We start from the raw sequence: 20721 nt of genomic DNA on the forward strand, positions 1-20721 counted from the left end.
TGACTCTCTACAGGACGCATAGTGCACTACATAGGGCGTAGGCGCCGGTCATTCATGCGCGTGATAGTGTACTTCTATAGGGTTTACTTAGTCATTTGGGATTCAGCCTTATGTTTATAACCAAACTCCTCTGAACTGGATTGAATTCGGTTTGTTTTTTGTGACACAAATGGGAGGTTTCATACAGTGCTATGATCTTAAATCCAGTGTTCTGGTGCAGCAAGTCGCCATCACTGACCCTGAGCGCGCAGAGGAGAAACACTGACACTTACACATCCATGTCAGGACTCCATACTGCTTTAAAGTCACCGTGGAAACCCTGTCCTCCAGCCCGAATCTGTTAACCATGAGCGGAGAGACACACCGCCGTCGTTTCCGCTTGTAACCCGCTCAGTTTCCGTCATGAGCTCGGACATGGAGGCAGAGAGCTGGGCTGAGTGCATGGATGTGGCCGTGAAGACAGCGCTCAGAGCCGGCCAGGTAACACACAACATTACCGCTCCAAACACCACACAAACACACACACACACACACACACACACACAACATGGACAATATACACACACCGCGTCTAAATGTGTTAGTAACACACATACTGTACATGTTTATTTAGCTCTCAGGGACCTGTATTAGATATTACATTATCAGATAAAACATCACCCGAGCACAGGCTAATAATAATGCTCTTTATGGGGGAAAAACAAGGGTGCAATAATAATAATAATAATAATAATAATCGAGTATTACTAAACATCTCTGTTTACAAGCGGCTAATGCTGCTAGGGGACAGGAAATGTTATGAACATGTTATGCCTATTTATTATATTCTGATATACTGTGTATGTCTCATGTTATGCTCATGTCATCTATTATGTACTACATTACAGTCGTCCTTTTCGTGCTACTGATATAAACTCTCTCTCTCTCTCTCTCTCTCTCTCTCTCTCTCTCTCTCTCTCTCTCTCTCTCTCTCCTGTGATATAAATAACCCCTCCTGTTTCATCTGATAAGAGGCAGAATGTAAACAAGGTCAGGTTTCCAAAGACAATGCCCCAGTTCCTCTACAGAGCACATGATACAGGCTGGCCCATGCAAAGCTGACCAAATGTCAGAAACAATGTTACCAACTGTTTTCAGGGGAAAGTATCTATTGCACTTTCGACAAGTCGCAGAATTTGCATATAGTCATGATCATTTGCATATCAAAACGTTAGAAGTATAATTTTCGGATGATGTTTAAAAACGGAATAGGATAGAATAAAGTAGAGTTTCATTAGAGTAGAAGTAAGGAATATATATATATATATATATATATATATATATATATATATATATATATATATATATATATACAGTATCTCCCAAAAGTGAGTACACCCCGCACATTTTTGTAAATATTTGATTATCTCTTTTCATGTGACAACACTGAAGAAATGACACTTTGCTACAATGTAAAGTACTGAGTGTACAGCTTGTATAACAGTGTAAATTTGCTGTCCCCTCAAAATAACTCAACACACAGCCATTAATGTCTAAACCGCTGGCAACAAAAGTGAGTACACCCCTAAGTGAAAATGTCCAAATTGGCCCCAAAGTGTTAATATTTTTGTGCCCACCATTATTTTCCAGCACTGCCTTAACCCTCTTGGGCAAGGAGTTCACCAGAGCTTCACAGGTTGCCACTGGAGTCCTCTTCCACTCCTCCATGACGACATCACGGAGCTGGAAATTAGAGACCTTGTGCTCCTCCACCTTCCCTTTGAGGATGCCCCACAGATGCTCAATAGGGTTTAGTCCATCACCTTCACCCTCAGCTTCTTTAGCAAGGCCGTGGTCGTCTTGGAGGTGTGTTTGGAGTCATTATCATGCTGAAATACTGCCCTGTGGCCCAGTCTCCGAAGGGAGGGGATCATGCTCTGCTTCGGTATGTCACAGTACATGTTGGCATTCATGGTTCCCTCAATGAACTGTAGCTCCCCAGTGCCAGCAGCACTCATGCAGCCCCAGACCATGACACTCCCACTACCATGCTTGACTGTAGGCAAGACACACTTGTCTTTATACTCCTCACCTGGTTGCTGCCACACACGCTTGACACCATCTGAACCAAATAAGTTTATCTTGGTCTCATCAGACCACAGGACATGGTCCCAGTAATCCATGTCCTTAGTCTGCTTGTCTTCAGCAAACTGTTTGTGGGCTTTCTTGTGCATCATCTTTAGAAGAGGCTTCCTTCTGGGACGACAACCATGCAGACCAATTTGATGCAGTGTGCAGCATATGGTCTGAGCACTGACAGGCTGACCCCCCACCCCTTCAACCTCTGCAGCAATGCTGGCAGCACTCATAGGTCTATTTCCCAAAGACAACCTCTGGATATTACGCTGAGCACGTGCACTCAACTTCTTTGGTCAACCATGGCGAGGTCTCTTCTGAGTGGAACCTGTCCTGTTAAACCGCTGTATGGTCTTGGCCACCGTGCTGCAGCTCAGTGTCAGGGTCTTGGCAATCTTCTTATAGCCTAGGCCATCTTTATGTAGAGCAACAATTCTTTTTTTCAGATCCTCAGGGAGTTCTTTGCCATGAGGTGCCATGTTGAACTTCCAGTGACCAGTATGAGGGAGTATGAGAGCGATGACACCAAATTTAACACACCTGCTCCCCATTCACATCTGAGACCTTGTAACACTAACAAGTCACATGACACCGGGGAGGGAAAATGGCTAATTGGGCCCAATTTGGACATTTTCACTTAGGGGTGTACTCACTGTTGTTGCCAGCGGTTTAGACATTAATGGCTGTGTGTTGAGTTATTTTGAGGGGACAGCAAATTTACACTGTTACACAAGCTGTACACTCACTACTTTACATTGTAGGAAAGTGTAATTTCTTCAGTGTTATCACAAGAAAAGTTATAATCAAATATTTACAAAAATGTGAGGGTGTACTCACTTCTGTGAGATACTGTTTATATTTATATATATATATATATATATATGTATATATATATATATATATATATACATACATATATATATGGGGGTTGGATTCCGTCCTCTGCCCTGTGTGAGCAGAGTCTGCATGTTCTCCCCGAATCATGGATTCCTCCAAGTACTCCAATTTCCTTCCCCAGTCCAAAAACATGCGCTGTAGGCTGATTGGTGTTTCCAAATTGTACGTAGTGTGTGAATGTGTGTGTGAGTAACCCCCGTCTCGAGCCCCGAGTCCCCTGGGATAAGCTCCAGGCTCCCCGCAACCCTGTATAGGATAAGCGGTACACAAAATAGATGGATGGATGTCTCCTGACAAAAAGATGTCACCACATCAATGATTATGCAATTTATATTTTTAAACACTTTTTAAAAAAGCTGTTTAATAGTTTTCTTAGATTATATGGAACGTCCACCATACAAGTCCCTGTGTTACTGTAGAAATGATAATGTATTCAGCTTGTGGGGTCATTCAGCACCCCATGACAATGAGATGGCAAAAAAATTACATATAACAATTCATCATTCATCCACTAGAGGGGGTGCAGCTTTCTCACTACTAGTCACAGGACACAAAAGCATCAAATGCACTTATACTTTCTGAAAATTAAGGTTAATTATTGTCTTGGTCAGCGTATCTTTATGCATATTTTTACATAGGACCCGCCAGTGCTGATTATAACCACATCTCACTCTTTGATTGAAATGTAGTAATACAAAAACCTTTTTTACAATGTGATCAAATGGTTGTAGCTTACCATCAAATTCTAATGTACAAACCAGAATAAAATTTGGCTATGGTCTAGCATATGCAGTCACATTACACCTCATTAATGGAGTGGGACCACCAGTGAATCACCTCAAACCGGATATTATGTGAGGTGGAGTGTTCTTAGCACAGCAGTGATCCTGACGTGGTAGTTAGGAATGCACTGATCCCACTTTTTCCACGTCAAAGCTGTAAACATTGGCTAATATTGGCTGACATTCTCACATTCTTCCCTACAAATCTCTAGGGTTTATCTTTGGTAAGCTGTGGTTGCAGACAATTTGTGTCGTGTTCCTCTCTCCCTCTCAGATGGTCCGGGTGTCCATGATGCAAGAGAAGCGTGTGAGCAGTAAAAGCACTCCGACAGACCTGGTGACAGAGGCTGACCAGCAAGTGGAGGAGCTGATCATCTCCACGCTCAGGGAGCACTTTCCCTCACACAGGTACAACATACAAGAGAGCACTGACCTGTCAGTCTCAGTGAAGGATGCATGGCCTCTGTGTCTGTCAGTCTTAGTGAAGGAGGCGTGGCCTCTGTGTCTGTCAGTCTCAGTGAAGGAGGCGTGGCCTCTGTGTCTGTCAGTCCCACTGAAGGAGGTGTGGCCTCTGTGTCTGTCAGTCTCACTAAAGAAGGAGTGGCCTCTGTGTCTGTCAGTCCCACTAAAGGAGGAGTGGCCTCTGTGTCTGTCAGTCCCACTGAAGGAGGTGTGGCCTCTGTGTCTGTCAGTCTCACTGAAAGAGGAGTGGCCTCTGTGTCTATCAGTCCCACTAAAGGAGGAGTGTCTGTCATTGTCAATGAAGGAGACATGACTTCTGTGCCTGTTACTCTCAAACTCTTTTTTTTTTTATGTATATTTTCTTAAAGGGTGCGGTGGCATAGCATTGCCACCTCACAATTCCACAGCTTCTTGCCGTGCATGCTTTGATACAGAAATTTGCACAGTGCTGAATCACACATGTAACGTGTCATATTTCACCACAAATTTTTGTTCTGTAGTTGTCTCAATTTAGTCTACACTATGTGAAGTTAAAAAAATAATATGATATAGTCTATTGCTGGAAATATCAGTTTAATAGAAATATATAGATTGTTTTATCGATTTTTTCCCTTTATTTCAGGTTCATTGGAGAGGAGTCATCTGCTGCAGGAGAGAAGTGTATTCTCACAGATAACCCTACATGGATAATAGATCCTATTGATGGCACTTGTAACTTTGTTCACAGGTATATAATGTGCAGTGGTATATTTGAGACCGCACACTAATTAATTATTAATTTCAGGACCATGGCTTCATTTAAAAGATCTGATATTTAATTTGCAGTTTTCCCATGGTTGCAGTAAGCATTGGCTTTGCAGTAAAGAAACAGGTAGATCAATGCTAAAACACCGATAACATAAATATATCTTCACTTTTAACAGTAGACATCCCGGTGGATTTGTAATGATTGTCAGTCATCTCACGTGCTCTGTATGTTTTTATGTTCTCCATCATAGAAAATATTCAGAATGATAATTTGCGCTTCACTAATTTACAGCTGGAGTTTGGTGTCATATACCACTGTTTGGATGGAACGTTATACACTGGAAGGAGAAGTCACGGGGCATTTTGCAATGGAGTCCGACTCCGCGTTTCAAAGGAGAAAGGTTGGTGCTATCTTTTTAAATACTCTTTGGTCTATTTAATGGCTGTATTTTTTTTGGGACAGAGCTATGTGAAAGTAAACTGTTTTGAAATATTTGTGTAAATGAAAGCTTCCCAAATGACCCATTCCTCCTTTTTATATCAGATGTTTCCAAAGCCCTAATTCTAACAGAGATTGGGGCAAAGAGAGAACCTCACACACTGGATATCTTTTTGGGGAACATGAAGCAGTTGCTGAGTGCACCAGTCCATGGGTGAGACGTTTATTTCCGCAAAAAGTTGCTAATACATCCATATGAAATAAATCTTTCTGGAAAAGCACAATCTGGTTGATCTTTACTTTAAATATACATTCCTATGACAGTCCATGTTTCCAGAGAATGGGACAAATATTGAAAATATTTCATAATATTAAAAATATAACTGAGTGATATGGCACTGAAAATAAGCGTATGTTTCATATTTAAGAATTATTTTATGTTTTGCATTATGTTTTATATTAAAGAATATTAAGACCAGCTATTTAACACTTTTATTTCACCTTGTCACAGTCAGGCTAAATTTGCCAAAAATCTGATCTCTGTTATATAGATATATTATTTGTCATTTAACCACAGTGCTGTTGAACATTCAATTCTGATTGGTTAGAATTTGTAGATTCATTTTCTATATCTGCAGCTCAGACAGAAGTTCTGACTGTAGTTGAATTCACAGGTTTATATTACTGTGCTCCTTCTAATTCACTCGTTCTAATATTTGGAAGGAGACTCCTGTGTCAGCACTTTGTAACAGACAGAGATAAAGCTGGGACTTTAAGCTTTTAACATGAGAAAGTCTTCTTTCTGGTTTTGTGGTAACATGACAAGCTGTTTTTTTTTTTGGTCTTATTAACTTGAAGAAAGTGAACAAAGAGAGGCCGATGCTGCATATGTAATAAGAGGAATTACCCACTGACATTCTGAAGCATTAACTATAAATCCTTAAAATATACACCGTCATTGTTTAATAAATGAAAAAAAAATTATCAAAATTGCAGTTGTATAAGAGGAGTAAACTAATTTCTGGGTGGTCATGACAACACCCTCCTGTTATTGATTATTTTCCTATACCAACATGCCCTATCATGTTTTATTCTTTATGGTGGTACATAACACCAAAAGTGATTTGCCTATCTCTACAAGCAAAAGAACATTAGACTGGGTTGTATATTAGTGTCATGTTTGTTAGGAAGTTAGTTAGTTACCTACAATCTGTGACCTGCTTCACATTTTAAATGATTTTTCATGTTCACAGAAATTAAGCCGTATATTTAAAATGCATTGTGAGCTTTTATTTAACAATTCCTAATTCATAAAGAATCTAATTATAAACAAAGTGAGTGTTTCGCTTGTATGAGTGTGCAGTATAACTTAATTATTGGTACCATCATTGGCACCTTTATATACAATTGTCTGCTAGTGATATTGGAGGTGCATATTGAGTTAAATATTGAGTATTTATTTTAAGGCTCATTCATGTTTTATAATTTATCATTATTATTATTGTTAAATTTATATTGTTAATATTGTTTTCCTTTCTGAGTGGTACAGCAGAAAAGTGCCCACCGTATCATTGGGAGGTCGCAAATTCGAATCCTGACGATGCTATAGCCATTTCTGGACTTGCTGTCTGGGTAGGAGGAATAGTATACGCTCCCTCCCTGTCAACCAAAGAGACACTAGCAAATTGTGGGTGTCTGTAAGCTCATACATGCAGAACAGGTTAGATAGTGGTTTCTGCTGAGTGTGTTACACTTCCCTGTGATGCAGCATGAGCAGCAGTTTGAAAAAATGTGACAGTTGGCTTTGTGCGTCTCGGAGGAAGTTTGCATTCACCCTCTGTGGTTGGTAGCTGCCACGTGGCAGGGGAGAGTTGGGTGGGAATTGGTAAAGGAATTGGGAATTGGTATATATATATATATATATATATATATATATATATATATATATATATATATATATGAATATACTGCTTTTCAACCCAGACAGAACATACTTGCTAAACTGTACCCCAAAACACAAATTTGAGAATCTTACACCAGACTCATTTTTGTGTGCTCAGAGTAAGGATCATAGGCAGCTCAACTCTAGCACTGTGTCAGGTTGCGACCGGAGCAGCTGAGGCGTACTACCAGTATGGTCTACACTGCTGGGACATCGCTGCAGCAGCGATTATCATCACTGAAGCAGGCGGCTGTGTGATCGACACCACAGGTCAGCACCACTCTTACTTATCCGGCAGACCACAGAATTATTAAACTGACTTTTCAGACAAACATTTCACTTCCTGTTTAATCTAAAGCGTGCTCTCTCAAATCCGATCTTGACCAGGATCCAAATGAGAAAAAAAATATTTACACAGAATTGTTTGGCAGTAATGTAACTGTGGATTTTTCCATTTAGAATGATGTGAATTTGATTCTGCAAAATAGCAAATATTACTGTCAAGTTATTTATAGCTAATGTTATGTGACTTCCTTGAAAGGACATTGGATTTAGTTTGGGTTTTACACACGTCTAAATAATGCCGTATTTGGTTAGCGTTATTACAGTTGTGGTTATGCATAATGCTTTGATCCAAAATATCCAGGCTTTGGCTTAGTGTGCCGAATATTCCCTTCAATCAGACAGAACCTGTTATAACTCCTTTTCAAATATTTCACTTGATATCAAAAAGGTGTGATTGGATGTGATTTGCGGTTACATGTAGTATCATGATAAGGTATTGTGTCATAATACTGTACCACGGCGATTGATCAGAAGGTGTTAATGAATTCTATAACAGCAGCTGTGACAGGTTTATATTAATGTACTCGTTCTAATACGTTAACGTTTCTATAGTACCGGTAACCACTTACACAGGGACTTGTATGGTAGTTGCATTAACTAAGTAGACTGAAAAATGTGTTTAATTGTTGAATGTTGATTTCTATGAGTTGGCATTCATTTAGCATATATAGAAGGATTCTCCAGTGTCAGTACTTAGTAAGAGTCAGAGGTAAAGCTGTTCATTTAAGTCTGTTCTTTTGACATGGGAAAGTCTTCAGAACAGAGGCCTTTGCACTTTATGGTTTCTTGGTGACATGACAAGCTTCAAGAGAGAGGAAAACAAGAGGCTGGTGAGGGAACGCTATAATGCTATAAGGGAAGTGATGTCTTGTTTTGTGGACATTCCACAACATTAAATGTAAACACAAATGTATGAAAAGTATGACATGCTGCGATATACATGGAATGAAACACTTTAACTTGTGTTATAGGGAAATAATCAACTTTGAGGTAGTAACAGTAGCTTCCCATCAGTCCACATTTCACCACCTCACCGTGTATTATGTATTGTTTTCCTATTTTCCTACCCCCCCCCCCCCCCCCCCCCCCCCACCTCCCCCCAGCTGTTTTATTCCTTATTCAGTATTGTCCAATAAACATACTGCAAATAGTAGGGATCCCAGAGTCTTTATGTGTTTAACGGAGGGCTTAAAAAGCACCATTACGCTTGTTGCCATAACAGACCGTTATGAGGGCCTGCTCTGTATCAAGCAAACATCTGGGATTATATAGTGACCTGCTAAATAATACGAAGAACCTCTTTATCTAGATTGAGAGCATGAACTTTTCAGACATTAATCCGCCGTGTGTGAGGTAATCACTACCGACATCATTACATCACATGGCTTTTCACATCTGCTTTATGCTTTACTGAATACAGAGATTATTCCAATCCCAGATATTTGTCTCTGTGGGAGATATTTGTACAGCCTACAAGGCCTGTCTTATGTACAGTTTTTGCAGTGTGTTCGGTGAAAGGTGGGCAGAAGTGTGTCATGGCAGACTAGGTTGTGTGAGAGTGCACAAAGAGGCTCTATTAGAAGAGGGCAGTGAGGTCAAGATCATGTGGTCAGCCAAATGCTTCCCCTCTCACTCCATCTGTCAGAAAGAGATAGATTAAGAAGTATGAGGGAGTGGGAAGTTAGATAGGAAAGAGGCAACACTGGGAGAGCTGTGTAAAGGGACTTTCTGATTTAACATGCTTTAACTGATGTTCGATTTTGCAGGGTTTTGACTCTGACCATATATCTGATCTATACTTGTTCTTCAGGTACACCAGCGCTGAAAAAACAGCCTCATAGAGATAGGTCAATGTGAATGGAAGAGTTGTTTTCAATGCCACGTCACTCAGTTCTTGGTATTCGTCATACACGTATATCCAAAATCCTCCTGTGGCTTCTCTGTGCACCTCTGTGTACAATCGTTTCAAATTAAAGATTTCCCGCGACCATATGTTACTGCTTTGCAACGCCTCCCTGTGGGTCGTGACCCCCAGGTTAACAACCGCTGATCTAGAGAGCTGTAAGCTCAGTCAAAAAGCAGTTCCAGCACTTTCTCATTCTTTCTCATCCACCGTTAGCTCTCAGAGTGACACCGGCTGCACTAATTTAACAGACTTTTCTGGTTGCACTATTAGTGAGAGTGTCATTGGGTATTGGTTTTCTAGAATTTTCAGGTTTATAATCTTCTGTAGTTCATTGCTAAAAAAAATTAAAATAAACCAGCACATTAACTGAAGGTTTGTCGTACTGTTATTGAATAGGTATACTTTCAGGAAAAAAAAGTCAGTTTAATACAAATAAAATTTTCTCGGATAGTGCTTTTGAATTCTCAGCTCTGATTGGTCAGAAGGTGATGGTTAATTTTCTGTAACAGCAGCTCTGACAGTAGTGCTGGCTGTAACGCAGATCACAGGGTTATATTAATGCGCTCATTCTAATATGTTCTAATTGCTATAGTAGCAGCTTATTCACAGGGATTTGTATGGTCAACATACCATTATTTAACATTTTTGGAATGAGTCTCCAGTGTCAGCGCTTTGTAACAGTCAGTACATTTTCCACTAGAGGAGTTTGTGCTTTTTCTGGTTTCTTATTAACACAGGTGGGAAGAGTAACTTTGCTTTGTGAAATCACATCACCTCGTCGCTGATTTTTTCACTTTTACATCATGCCTTGTCTTGTTTTATTCCTTGCATTATATATATATGTAATCAAATGACCCTTATGACACTCGGTGTAGAAAATAGGTCTGAATAATTGCAAGCTATTTATGCCATACTTTTAAATGATGTATCAATTTTCTAATTAAAATAGTACAAGTACAAATCTAACTTGTAAGTAGTTTATTTCCAGCAGGCACTTATTGAAATCTGTCTTAGATCTCAAATGGCATTGCATTGGTCATATAGTACACTAGGTAGGATTTACACCATGAGTATAGTGAGTATGAAGCCATTTCGGATTTGACATCACTGACTATGTTTACATGCACATCAAATTCGGGTTGCAGCCATATTCTGAATTCAGAATGTTTGTATTCAAACAGGCATCAGAATATTAATGTACACTACACATTTCCGATTAAAACAGGCATATTCCAGGGGTGGGAATCAGAATTTGGGGAATCACAATATTGTCTTAATCTGAATTGGGCAATCGGATTGTGCCGTTTACATGACTCAATACAAATATATTATATAAAAGAATATTTCCCAATTCTGATTAATATCGGAATATTGATGTACCTATAAATCTAGTTATAGTGCATTACAACCCCAATTCCGAAAAAAGTTGGGACAGTATGGAAAATGCAAAAAACAAACAAACAAAAAGAGTCATTTGAAAATTCCGTTCACCCTGTAGTATAACGAAAACACATCATTAACACATTATTTGATGTTTTACTTTGTGAATTTAATTTATTTTTGAAAATGTCATTTCAAATCTGATGACTGAAACACACTCCACAAAAGTTGGGACAATCGACTATTTACCACTGTGTAACATCACCTTTACTTTTAACCTTTTCATGCATAGTGATCACTACAGTGGACAGCTATTCAAAAGCCATTTTCTGGCTATTGCAAGGATTTCAATAGAATAACTGCATAACAGCCACCAGAGTGGACACTAATTCTTCGTTTGAATGCATGCAGTCCACTGGAGTGGACACTTCAATAACTTTTTGGAAAATGTATGTAAAAGTAAAATGAAGGTAAAATAAGTTTTTTATGCCTAAGGAAGAGTAAAAACACAGAGAAAAAATCCTTGATCAGGATTTTATCATTAATGCATGAAAGGGTTAATAACACTTATTAAGTGTTTGGGCACTGAAGACAACAGTTGGTTAAGTTTAGCTAGCACCCGCACTCTCTGCTTACGCAACCTGCTCTGGATGGAGGCATATGTTGCTCCAAAAATGTGTACATATCTTTCTGTATTAATGGTGCCTTCACAGATGTGCAAGTTACCCATGCCATGGTCACTAACACACCCCCATACCATGACAGACGCTAGCTTTTGGACCTGACACTGATAACAGCTTGGATGGTCCTGTTCCTCTTTGGCCCAGAGAACATGATGGCTGTTTTGTAAAAAAAAACTATTTGAAATGTTGACTCGTCGGACCACAAAACACAATTCCACAGGGCTACTGTCCATCTCAGATGAGACCGAGCCCAGAGAAGTCGGCAGCGCTTCTGGACAGTGTTGATGTACGGCTTCTGCTTTGTAAAGCCTTAACTGGCATCTGTGGATGCAGTGGCGAATGGTGTTGTGTGACAAAGATTTACCAAAGTATTCCCGAGCCCATGTCAGGATCTCCATTACCGACTCATGACGGTTTTTAAGACCGTGACGTCTGAGGGATCGGAGATCACACGCATTCAGAAGTGGCTTTCGGCCTTGCCCCTTACGCACCAAGATTTGACCGCATTCGGAATCTTTTAATTATTTTGTGCATTGTGGAAGGTGAAATGTCCAAAATCCTACTGATTTGTCTTTGGGGAATGTTGTTCTCAAAGTGTTGGATTATTCTCTGATGCATCTATTGGCAGATTGCCAAGCCGCGACCCATCCTTGTTCTTGAAGGACTAGGCCTGTTTTTGGAGGCTCCTTATATACTATGATTAGACGATTGCCTCACCTGTTTCACAACAACACATTCTTATTTCAACTTGTCACATCGTTATTAGTCCTAATTCGCCCCGTCCCAACTTTTTTGGAATGCGTTGCATGCATCAATTTAAAGATAAACATTTACCTTCAAAAACCTATGCAGTTGATTAGGTAAAACATCAAATACCTTGTCTTTATACGTTTTTTTGTTGTTGTCCTTGTTTAAATACAAGTCAAAATATATTTACAAATCACTCCTCTTTGTTTTTATTAGCATTTTCCATATTGTCCCAACTTTTTCTGAATTGGGGTTCTAAAAAAATGTATATATATATATATATATATATATATATATATATATATATATATATATATATATATATATATATATATATATTCCTGTTCGAGTTAGATCTAAAGATGTTATATTGCTTCTCCTTCATTTTCTATGCTTAGGAAAATGATACATCAACACATTACCTTGGATGTAATTCTTGCTCCATCATCTACTTGTATAGTGATTTATTAAGCAATCACATTTTCTTTTTCATGATGATAGGAAGTTGTAAACTGATGGTTTATTGCCGTGGTAGCTCAGTGGTTGAGGCCCTAAACCCTCCACTGCTCAGCTGTATGTTTGGATTGGATTGTGCCTCACTTGTAAATTGACATGAATTAAAAAACATCTGCCAAATATGGAAATAGACAGTAGAAACTATGTGTGTGTGTGTGTGTGTGTGTGTGTGTACATACTGTACGTAAATGCTAATGTACTAATATGCTTCTCTCCCAGGGGGTCCTCTTGATCTCATGTCTCGCCGTGTTGTAGCTGCTGGCTCCCAGGAGATAGCAGATTACATCGTCCAGCGGCTCAAGCCAATCAACTACGGACGTGATGACGATGACCCTTGACCCAGTGACCGGCCTTGAGCCCTTCATCAGCAAATCTCAGCCTTTTACCTCAAATCCCTACAATCCTGCCATTTTATCTGCAGTGTCCTTTATGCAATGCCCTTTTTTTATAGAGTTCATGATTTTTTTCCCCGTATCTCCACCGGAGGACTAAAGTAATGCCTTATATTGCAGTTCCTGAGGAAATATATGAGTGAACAAACTGAATCTAAAAACTTACCGCACTGCATGTTCCTGAGCATTAGAAACAATAACCATTATATAATAACACTAAATTAGCATAACGTAAACATATAAAAACGATCATCATTGTGTTTATTTATTAACACCAGTGTGAACAGCTTTGCTTATATAATTTACTGCGTGTTGTCGCTTGCATGGGCAACGAAGTTCATTGTATTCCTACAGCTTCAGATGTTAGGTTTGGGATGGACAGTTTGTCACACAGTACATGCTGTTCTGTAGCAAACGAAAAAGCATTCAACGTAAGGAATTGACGTTTCCTGCTGTGGGTCCAGTATTTTATTATAGTGAATAATGCACAAGAATAATCTCAGTGTAGCTCCCATAAAGCCTTCACCTTGTGGCAGGAATATGAAGTGGATTATTCTTTATACCATAAAGCCACAGCACCTGTGGATAAATAGATGCTGTGGATAGAACGTTCAGGAGTAATTTCACTTGGATTAAATGATTCAACCAAAAAGAACATTCAGGAAATTATCACTATGCCTACACACTAAAATGCTTATTTCTTTGAAAGTGCATTAAGAGTGTACTATAGTCACTGTAACAGCTTGCAATGATTACTATGCTGTCATTTTTTTAGTAACCCATCACTACATGCAGACTCCATATGTACTACCCTGCCCCTACCCCAGCTCATTCAGGCAGGAATTTGAATTATCCACTCAGCCAATCACAGCGCAATGCACAAACTAATGCAGTCAAGGGCCTCAGTTATTGTTCACATCAGAATGAAGAAAAAATGCGTTTTTGGTTACTTTCAACTAAAGCGTGGTTGTTGGTGCCAGACAGGTTGGTTTGAGTATTTCAGAAATTGCTGATCTGAGATAAAGGACATTTGAGTAGACCAGGGGTGTCCAGTCTTATCCGGAAAGGGCCGGTGTGGGTTTTCATTCCAATCAAGCAGGAACCACACCTAATTAGTTGATCTTGGCTTTCAATAGACTATAAGGTGTGGCTTCTGCTTGGTTGGAATGAACATCTGCACCCACACCGGCCCTTAGTGGACTACACCCCTGGTGTATACTGTCTTCATGAACTGTAATTAAGGTTTTAGTCTGAGTTTGAGTGGCCAGTGTGTTTGGCTTTTAAATGTAGGGGATTCCCAAAGCTAATCTGCTGTTTTAATATTCATGGTTTACCTTTTTATGTATTTTATAATAGGCTACTACACAAACAACAATTTGTGCCCTTTAAGGGCAGTACCTCTGTGTGTGTTAGAAGAATATTTCCTTCAGATCCCATCTCTTGTTGTGAACTGAAAACTAATGTACACATAGTACTCCTCTTTTATTGCCTAAAAGTTAGCACCTGTATGAATTTTTTGGCGGTCATGCAGTCAATATCCACTGTGTGTTTCAATTAAATTATAAATAAAGTTTGAAGACATGATGACTAATTATTTACTTATTCTTTATGAATAATACGTTGATAAGCAGAAGAATTCATTAAATTGTCTCAACTAAACACTTTAATCAGGTCACCATCACATGTCCCTCGAAAAACTGGGTGTGAGGCTATGGATGGGGTGCCATGGATGAGATTCCACAACACACATACACACACACTCATACACTCATTTACACCCAGGGGACATTTACTGAACTTGTGGATCATTAGATTCAAGTTGGAACTAAACAAATCCAGAAATATCAGATTTTTAAAAGCAGGACTCAACTCCACCAATCGAGATTATAATATATCCTTGGCTTTACTTTGCCTTGGTAACTTTCACATCCTTTTCAACCATTTCAGTGTAACAATTTTGTTTGAGCTAATACGATTAGGAAAGATCAACTTCTAAATCCATAAAATATAAGTCGAGTAAAGGCAGATTATGCCAGCCTCATTTCTTACATTCAGACTTAAAAGCTGAAACTCTTACCAACATTTAAACAGGCTAATCTTTCCTCTACAATGAGTTTGGTTAATAGCTGTCAAATATTATTATTTTCATCAAGAGGCACTTGGAGAGTAAAAACAGTTATTGTTACATGGTTTTTAACTCTAATCCCTGAATTTAAGGAGTAGTATGTATAATCTTCCTGTTTTATGTGTCACGTTGTAATTCTGAAGTTTAGTGTGGCTGGCCAAATAAAAGTGCAGAGCGAATATTTGTCTTGTGCAGCTCTCTATTTCACTCAGAACTGTATGTGCTTTCTGTTGAGTGAGTCACGGGCAAGACATCTTTTAATTGAAAACATTCTTGACACGACCATTTCTAATTACAACAGACTGTATCCTGGTCCTACACTTAGTGGCTAAGAAACTGGTTTAATGTTTATCTTCACAGAAACAGAGAGCCGAGCTTTATTTGGTAACAACAAAACCTGTTTATGCTAACTATAGAGAAGGGTGAATGATTGTGCATGATTAAACCCTTGGGTGTCGGTGTAAAGCATCAGCTTTATTATATTAAACGTGAATGAATTATTAAGGGAAGGTCAGTTCTTGGTGACCTTAAAGGCCAAGTGACTGGTCACATGAAGCTCATATCTGATGTTTACCCTGCTGAAAAAATAAATAGAAACCCTCATTAACTTTGTAATGTTTTAATGGGAATTGTATAGGTTTTAATGGAAACTAAAATTGTCTCTGTGCATCTCTGCTGGTAATTTGTTGCCATCTATTGGTGGCATGTTATGTCTAGTGAATACCGTTAAGGACAAATAGTGGTTTAATGGTTACCTGATGGTTTGTAATGGAAAGCATTAGAATTTCTGGACTAATCAAGGCCTCTATTTTATAACGATTATTTCATAGCAGATCTTTGAGACAGAAGGGTTTTTTTATTTTATTATTATTATTATTATTATTATTATTATTATTATTATTATTATTATTATCGTTTATTTTTACGTTTACACACAGCATTCAACGTCACATTTATTTAGTCATTTGCTCTTTGACCGATAGGTGGAGCTGCTCTTCTTCTGGATGTTACACGTTATATTCCAGTTTCATTTCATTTCTTAAACAGAACTTAGTAAAATTAATAAAATAATAATAATAATAATAATAATAATAATAACAACAATAATAATAATGATAATAATAATAATAATAATAATTTTCTTTTATTTTAGGGAAAAGTTAACTTTATAACAGGTTTAATGCTCTATACTTAAATTAGCATACTCAAACTTTCACAAGCAGATCGCACGCAAATCGACTCTACAGAGCTTTCGATTCACTGGAGAGTCGGTTCCTTTCAGATGTGTGAGCAAAATGATTCACGAGCACGAGTCACTTGAAAGTTGTCTTTTTTTTTTTTTTTTTTTTTTTTTAAATGAAATCCCTGTCTTTCTTTTTTGCTGCATTGTCATGCTTTCTATCAATAAAGCAGTGTATCTACTCTATAGAAATTAGAAATTGAACTCGATTGCGGATCGTACATGTAGTTTAAGGTAAATATATTAATTCACAAGAAGGAGGGTCTTACTATTTTTATGGACAAAGTACGACACGGTAAACATGGGCTACTTTAAGGGTCGGTGATAGACAGATTTAGTGTTTTTATTGTGAGGTTTAGGTTTGTATCCTACACAGACGCCTTATTTATTGATGCATACCGATTTCAGAGGTGAATCAAAAGAGCGTCAAAAAGAATCGAATCACTAAAACGAGTCGCGATGCCCATAATTAGCATGCAGATGTAGTGCTTTTAGCGTGAGTTTGAATGTTTTATAAAGAGTTTGCTGGTATATTTGAGTGTTTTATAAATGTATTTCTATATTATATAATACATACTGATAATGAATATGTTGAATTTGGCGTTAATGTGCAAAAAAAAAAAAAAAAGCATCTACATCCAGAGCCATATAATGTACTTCTAAACAACACTTCATGTCAACACAGCTGTAGCTCTAACGGTAAAGTAGTAAACAGAAGTACTAATTAGTATTCCACATGCACCCTAATTGACTTACTCACAGTTAAGACCTAATATTTATTACATTAGTAGTTTGCTTCTTTCAGTAGCCCATTGGAAAGAGAAGGCGGCGCCCCGGAGTGTCTTCTATTCTTTTGATTGGCTGAGCCGCCTGTCAATCACGTGCTGGTCCAGTTCAGGTTTTCATTGATGAGCGCGTTGAAATTGAGAGAGGGATTTCGCGTACAGCTGTTTCCCAAAGAGTCTGAGTGTTACTCTTTAAACTTCCGACCAAGCACTCGGGCGTCTAGAATAGTTACATTTGAAACATTTTGAAGATGTGACTTGGAGGCATTCTGGACGTTCAGGGACTATTCGAGAGGGCTGTTTACTTTCGGACCCTGAACCGATGATTTCTCCTGTCAACAGGTAATGAGGAGAAACCGGGAGTGTGTGCTCGCTCTTCTACAATGGCATTTCACCAGTTCTGAGAGTCTGTGCTGCAGATGTGTGGGAGGATTTGGGACAACAACAACCACAAAAAAAGAAGAGCGAAAGAGCAGAGGATCGGACAGAAAAGTTTCTTCATGAGGACTCAGTGAAGTTACAGCACTGGAGTTAATGTGGTAGGACAAGATCAGGATGATGCACTCTTCTTATCTTGTGCTTGATGACTGGACCTGAGCTCTGGTGTTAAATCTCTAGGAGTTTAAAAGAAAGACTGCAGAGGTGTGGGGAATTTGATTTGATGAAGGTGAAGGTGAGGAAGATATGGCCTCCGAAATGGTATGCGGACTCATCTTCAGACTGCTTCTGCCAGTCTGCCTTGCTGCAGGTAACTTAGTCTTAAACCACACACCTGATCTAAGAACTTCTAAGGACTTGTGTATAATTAGACTTAAGTTTGTACAAAACACTTCACACAGAGTAGACGCAATTTTTTTTTATTATTTATTTATTTATTTTAAGCAGGTTTCAACACCACCATCCTAGATTATATGTCCTTCAGTTTAGTAAATTTCATATCTGTTTCACATTAGTGGGACAATTTTAGTTGGTTTTAGAAAGATCAACTCCTTCTAAATCTGTAGACCTAGTATAGGAAGCTTCCTCTGGCCTCTTTAAGTTTGCATTAAAAGTTTAAACTGTTGACATTGTTGTTAATGTTTTAAAGTAGTCTTAAATAGCCGAAAAGCTGTCAAAATGTCATTATTTTCCATCAAGTGGTACTTGAGGAGTAAAAACAGATACCACTGTTACATCCTCTTTCACTCCGTCTGAATTGTGTGTCATCTTTTACTCATCAACTTGAAATTTGATTTGGTTGAACATGTGGGTGTTGGCTGATCTTTTATTGCAAGAAGATGATACTACTACTACTACTAGCAATAATAATACTACTAATAATAATAATAATAATGCCCACCCTGTCCAGGGTGTACCCCACCTTGTGCCCGGTGCTTCCTGGTATAGGCTCCAGGTTTCCCCGTGACCCTGAAAAGGATAAGCGGTATAGAAAATGGATGGATGGATGGATAATAATGCCACAAACACTTTGATATTCTTGCAGTTAATATAATTACTAATCAGTTTGTTTTGTTACTCTTTACAGATTAGTCATTTAGGGGACTCAATGAAAATATATTGTCATTTAATCAAAAGCAGGAGAGAATTAAATTTTTAATTATTTGTAATTATTATTATTATTATTATTTCAAATGTGTATCACACTTATCATGTATGCACAAAGTATAAAACATTTAATGTGGATAAAATGGAGTATAATGGAATATAATTAGAGGGGTTTTTTTTTTTTACACTTCAGTTAGCATTGAGAATCAGATATGTCTGAGGTACAATATGAATTTTATTTAAAATCTGGCATTTAATTATTTTAACGGAACATGCAATATGTTCTAAATGTGTCTCCTAAAATGAGTTCCTAAAGCAGAACCTAAACACCACTGTGCTTTAATGCATGTGCTTTAAGTGAGGACATGCATTTCTTTGCAGTGTCTCATCTTTTTATACTTTTTTTGTACTTGATTAGCTAAATACTTTGTTTACTGTACAGTATATGTTCACTTTATTCACTACACTGCTAAAGGCATATGGCATTTTCTTTATTAGAACCAGCATCAGACAAATGGGCTTTTCACTCTTGTATGCTTTCTGATCTGGAAGTCTTCTCATGTGATATAGACAGACACGGCCTCAGCTGAATGTTTGCTTTCTATGCGCTGAGACTGACGGAGAACTTTAACCAGATTGTGGATCAGCGTGTGAGAGCTAGTGAGCCTTTAGCATAGACATGAGACCCTTTTCCAGCACATCGACACGTTTACTTTGTGTGGTTTACTTGGTGCTTTGCCACAAATGTTCCTCTCTCACTGTAATCTTCTTCATCCAGACAGCAACATGATTCCTTTAATATAGCCCAGGGAGTTCTTATAATTGGGCTATAAAAATTCCATGTATAAAAATTCCTGTTTCCTATGTTGGTTTCATACAACACATAAACCTGAAAAACACAGGATGTTTAAGCTCTCAACAAACACACTCACAGTTTCAGGGGTGTGTGGTATGTCTGGAAGTGATATATAACAGTTGGCGAAGATGTTTCCGAACTGTACAATTTGTACCAGTGTATAAGTAATGACTTTGGAGTGTTAAGCTAGAACTTGGGTTAGACTCTTTCAGTTTCAGAGTCATTGTCATAGAGCTGCTGCTGAAGAGAAAAAGACTCTTTCAGACTGTTTCCCGACTGATGAGTCACAAAAAGTTTTGCATGTGTGGCACAGCAGGCTTTTGGGAAGTTTTAATTGTATGACCCTGTAATTGCCAAAAGTTAGAAAATGCTATCTTCCTTTGTGTTAAAACATTAGCTTCAAATTTTTTGGTTAAACATCAAGAAATGGATTCAAGTGAAATCCTTGAGAATGAGAAAATCTCCCCGTGACTTTTTATTTTATTGGAGGAAAAAAAAATTCTAGAGAAAAAGGCAGAACTGGATCACTCTAATTGTGCACATACATTACATTTGTCTTACTGTAAAATACCAAGCCAAGACAAATTTAGTCTTGTAGTAATGTCTTTGCCAATCAAGTGCACTTGCCTTAAATAAAGCATTAATTTAAAGTCCCTTTACCTACAGTAAGAGTGGATAATGAAGTAGTCCTTAAATACAAAGCTTTAAGTATTACATGGAACACTTATTTAAATGCCAATGGTGAGTAAATAGTAATAAAATGTATATAAAAGGTGTATCTGCTTTGTTGTGGAATGCCTGCATAAACAATTTATTA

General features: G+C 38.2%; 2 protein-coding genes across 5 annotated transcripts in view; both read left to right on the forward strand.

Annotated features, from left to right (window-relative positions):
- Positions 1-85: 85 nt before the first annotated feature.
- On the forward strand, positions 86-14944 carry impa2 (inositol monophosphatase 2). The gene is made up of 8 exons (XM_017479575.3): positions 86-480; positions 4069-4202; positions 4879-4983; positions 5082-5127; positions 5296-5404; positions 5548-5656; positions 7503-7654; positions 13181-14944. The coding sequence occupies exons 1-8, from the start codon at positions 403-405 to the stop codon at positions 13297-13299; spliced, it is 852 nt and encodes a 283-aa protein (XP_017335064.1). The 5' UTR covers positions 86-402; the 3' UTR covers positions 13300-14944.
- Positions 14945-17593: 2649 nt separating this feature from the next.
- Positions 17594-20721, forward strand: part of LOC108271803 (piezo-type mechanosensitive ion channel component 2) — a 136935-nt gene continuing 133807 nt past the window's right edge. For 3 of the 4 annotated variants that reach the window (XM_053683724.1, XM_017479611.3, XM_017479601.3), the window contains exon 1: positions 17594-18251. In XM_053683724.1, the coding sequence (XP_053539699.1) occupies positions 18188-18251 (64 nt within the window). In that variant the 5' untranslated portion in view covers positions 17594-18187. The remainder of the gene's footprint in view (positions 18252-20721) is intronic. The other variant, XM_017479592.3, reaches the window with a different exon arrangement.

The sequence above is a fragment of the Ictalurus punctatus genome, chromosome 1 (genome assembly GCF_001660625.3).
Source record: "Ictalurus punctatus breed USDA103 chromosome 1, Coco_2.0, whole genome shotgun sequence".
Taxonomy (NCBI): domain Eukaryota; kingdom Metazoa; phylum Chordata; class Actinopteri; order Siluriformes; family Ictaluridae; genus Ictalurus; species Ictalurus punctatus.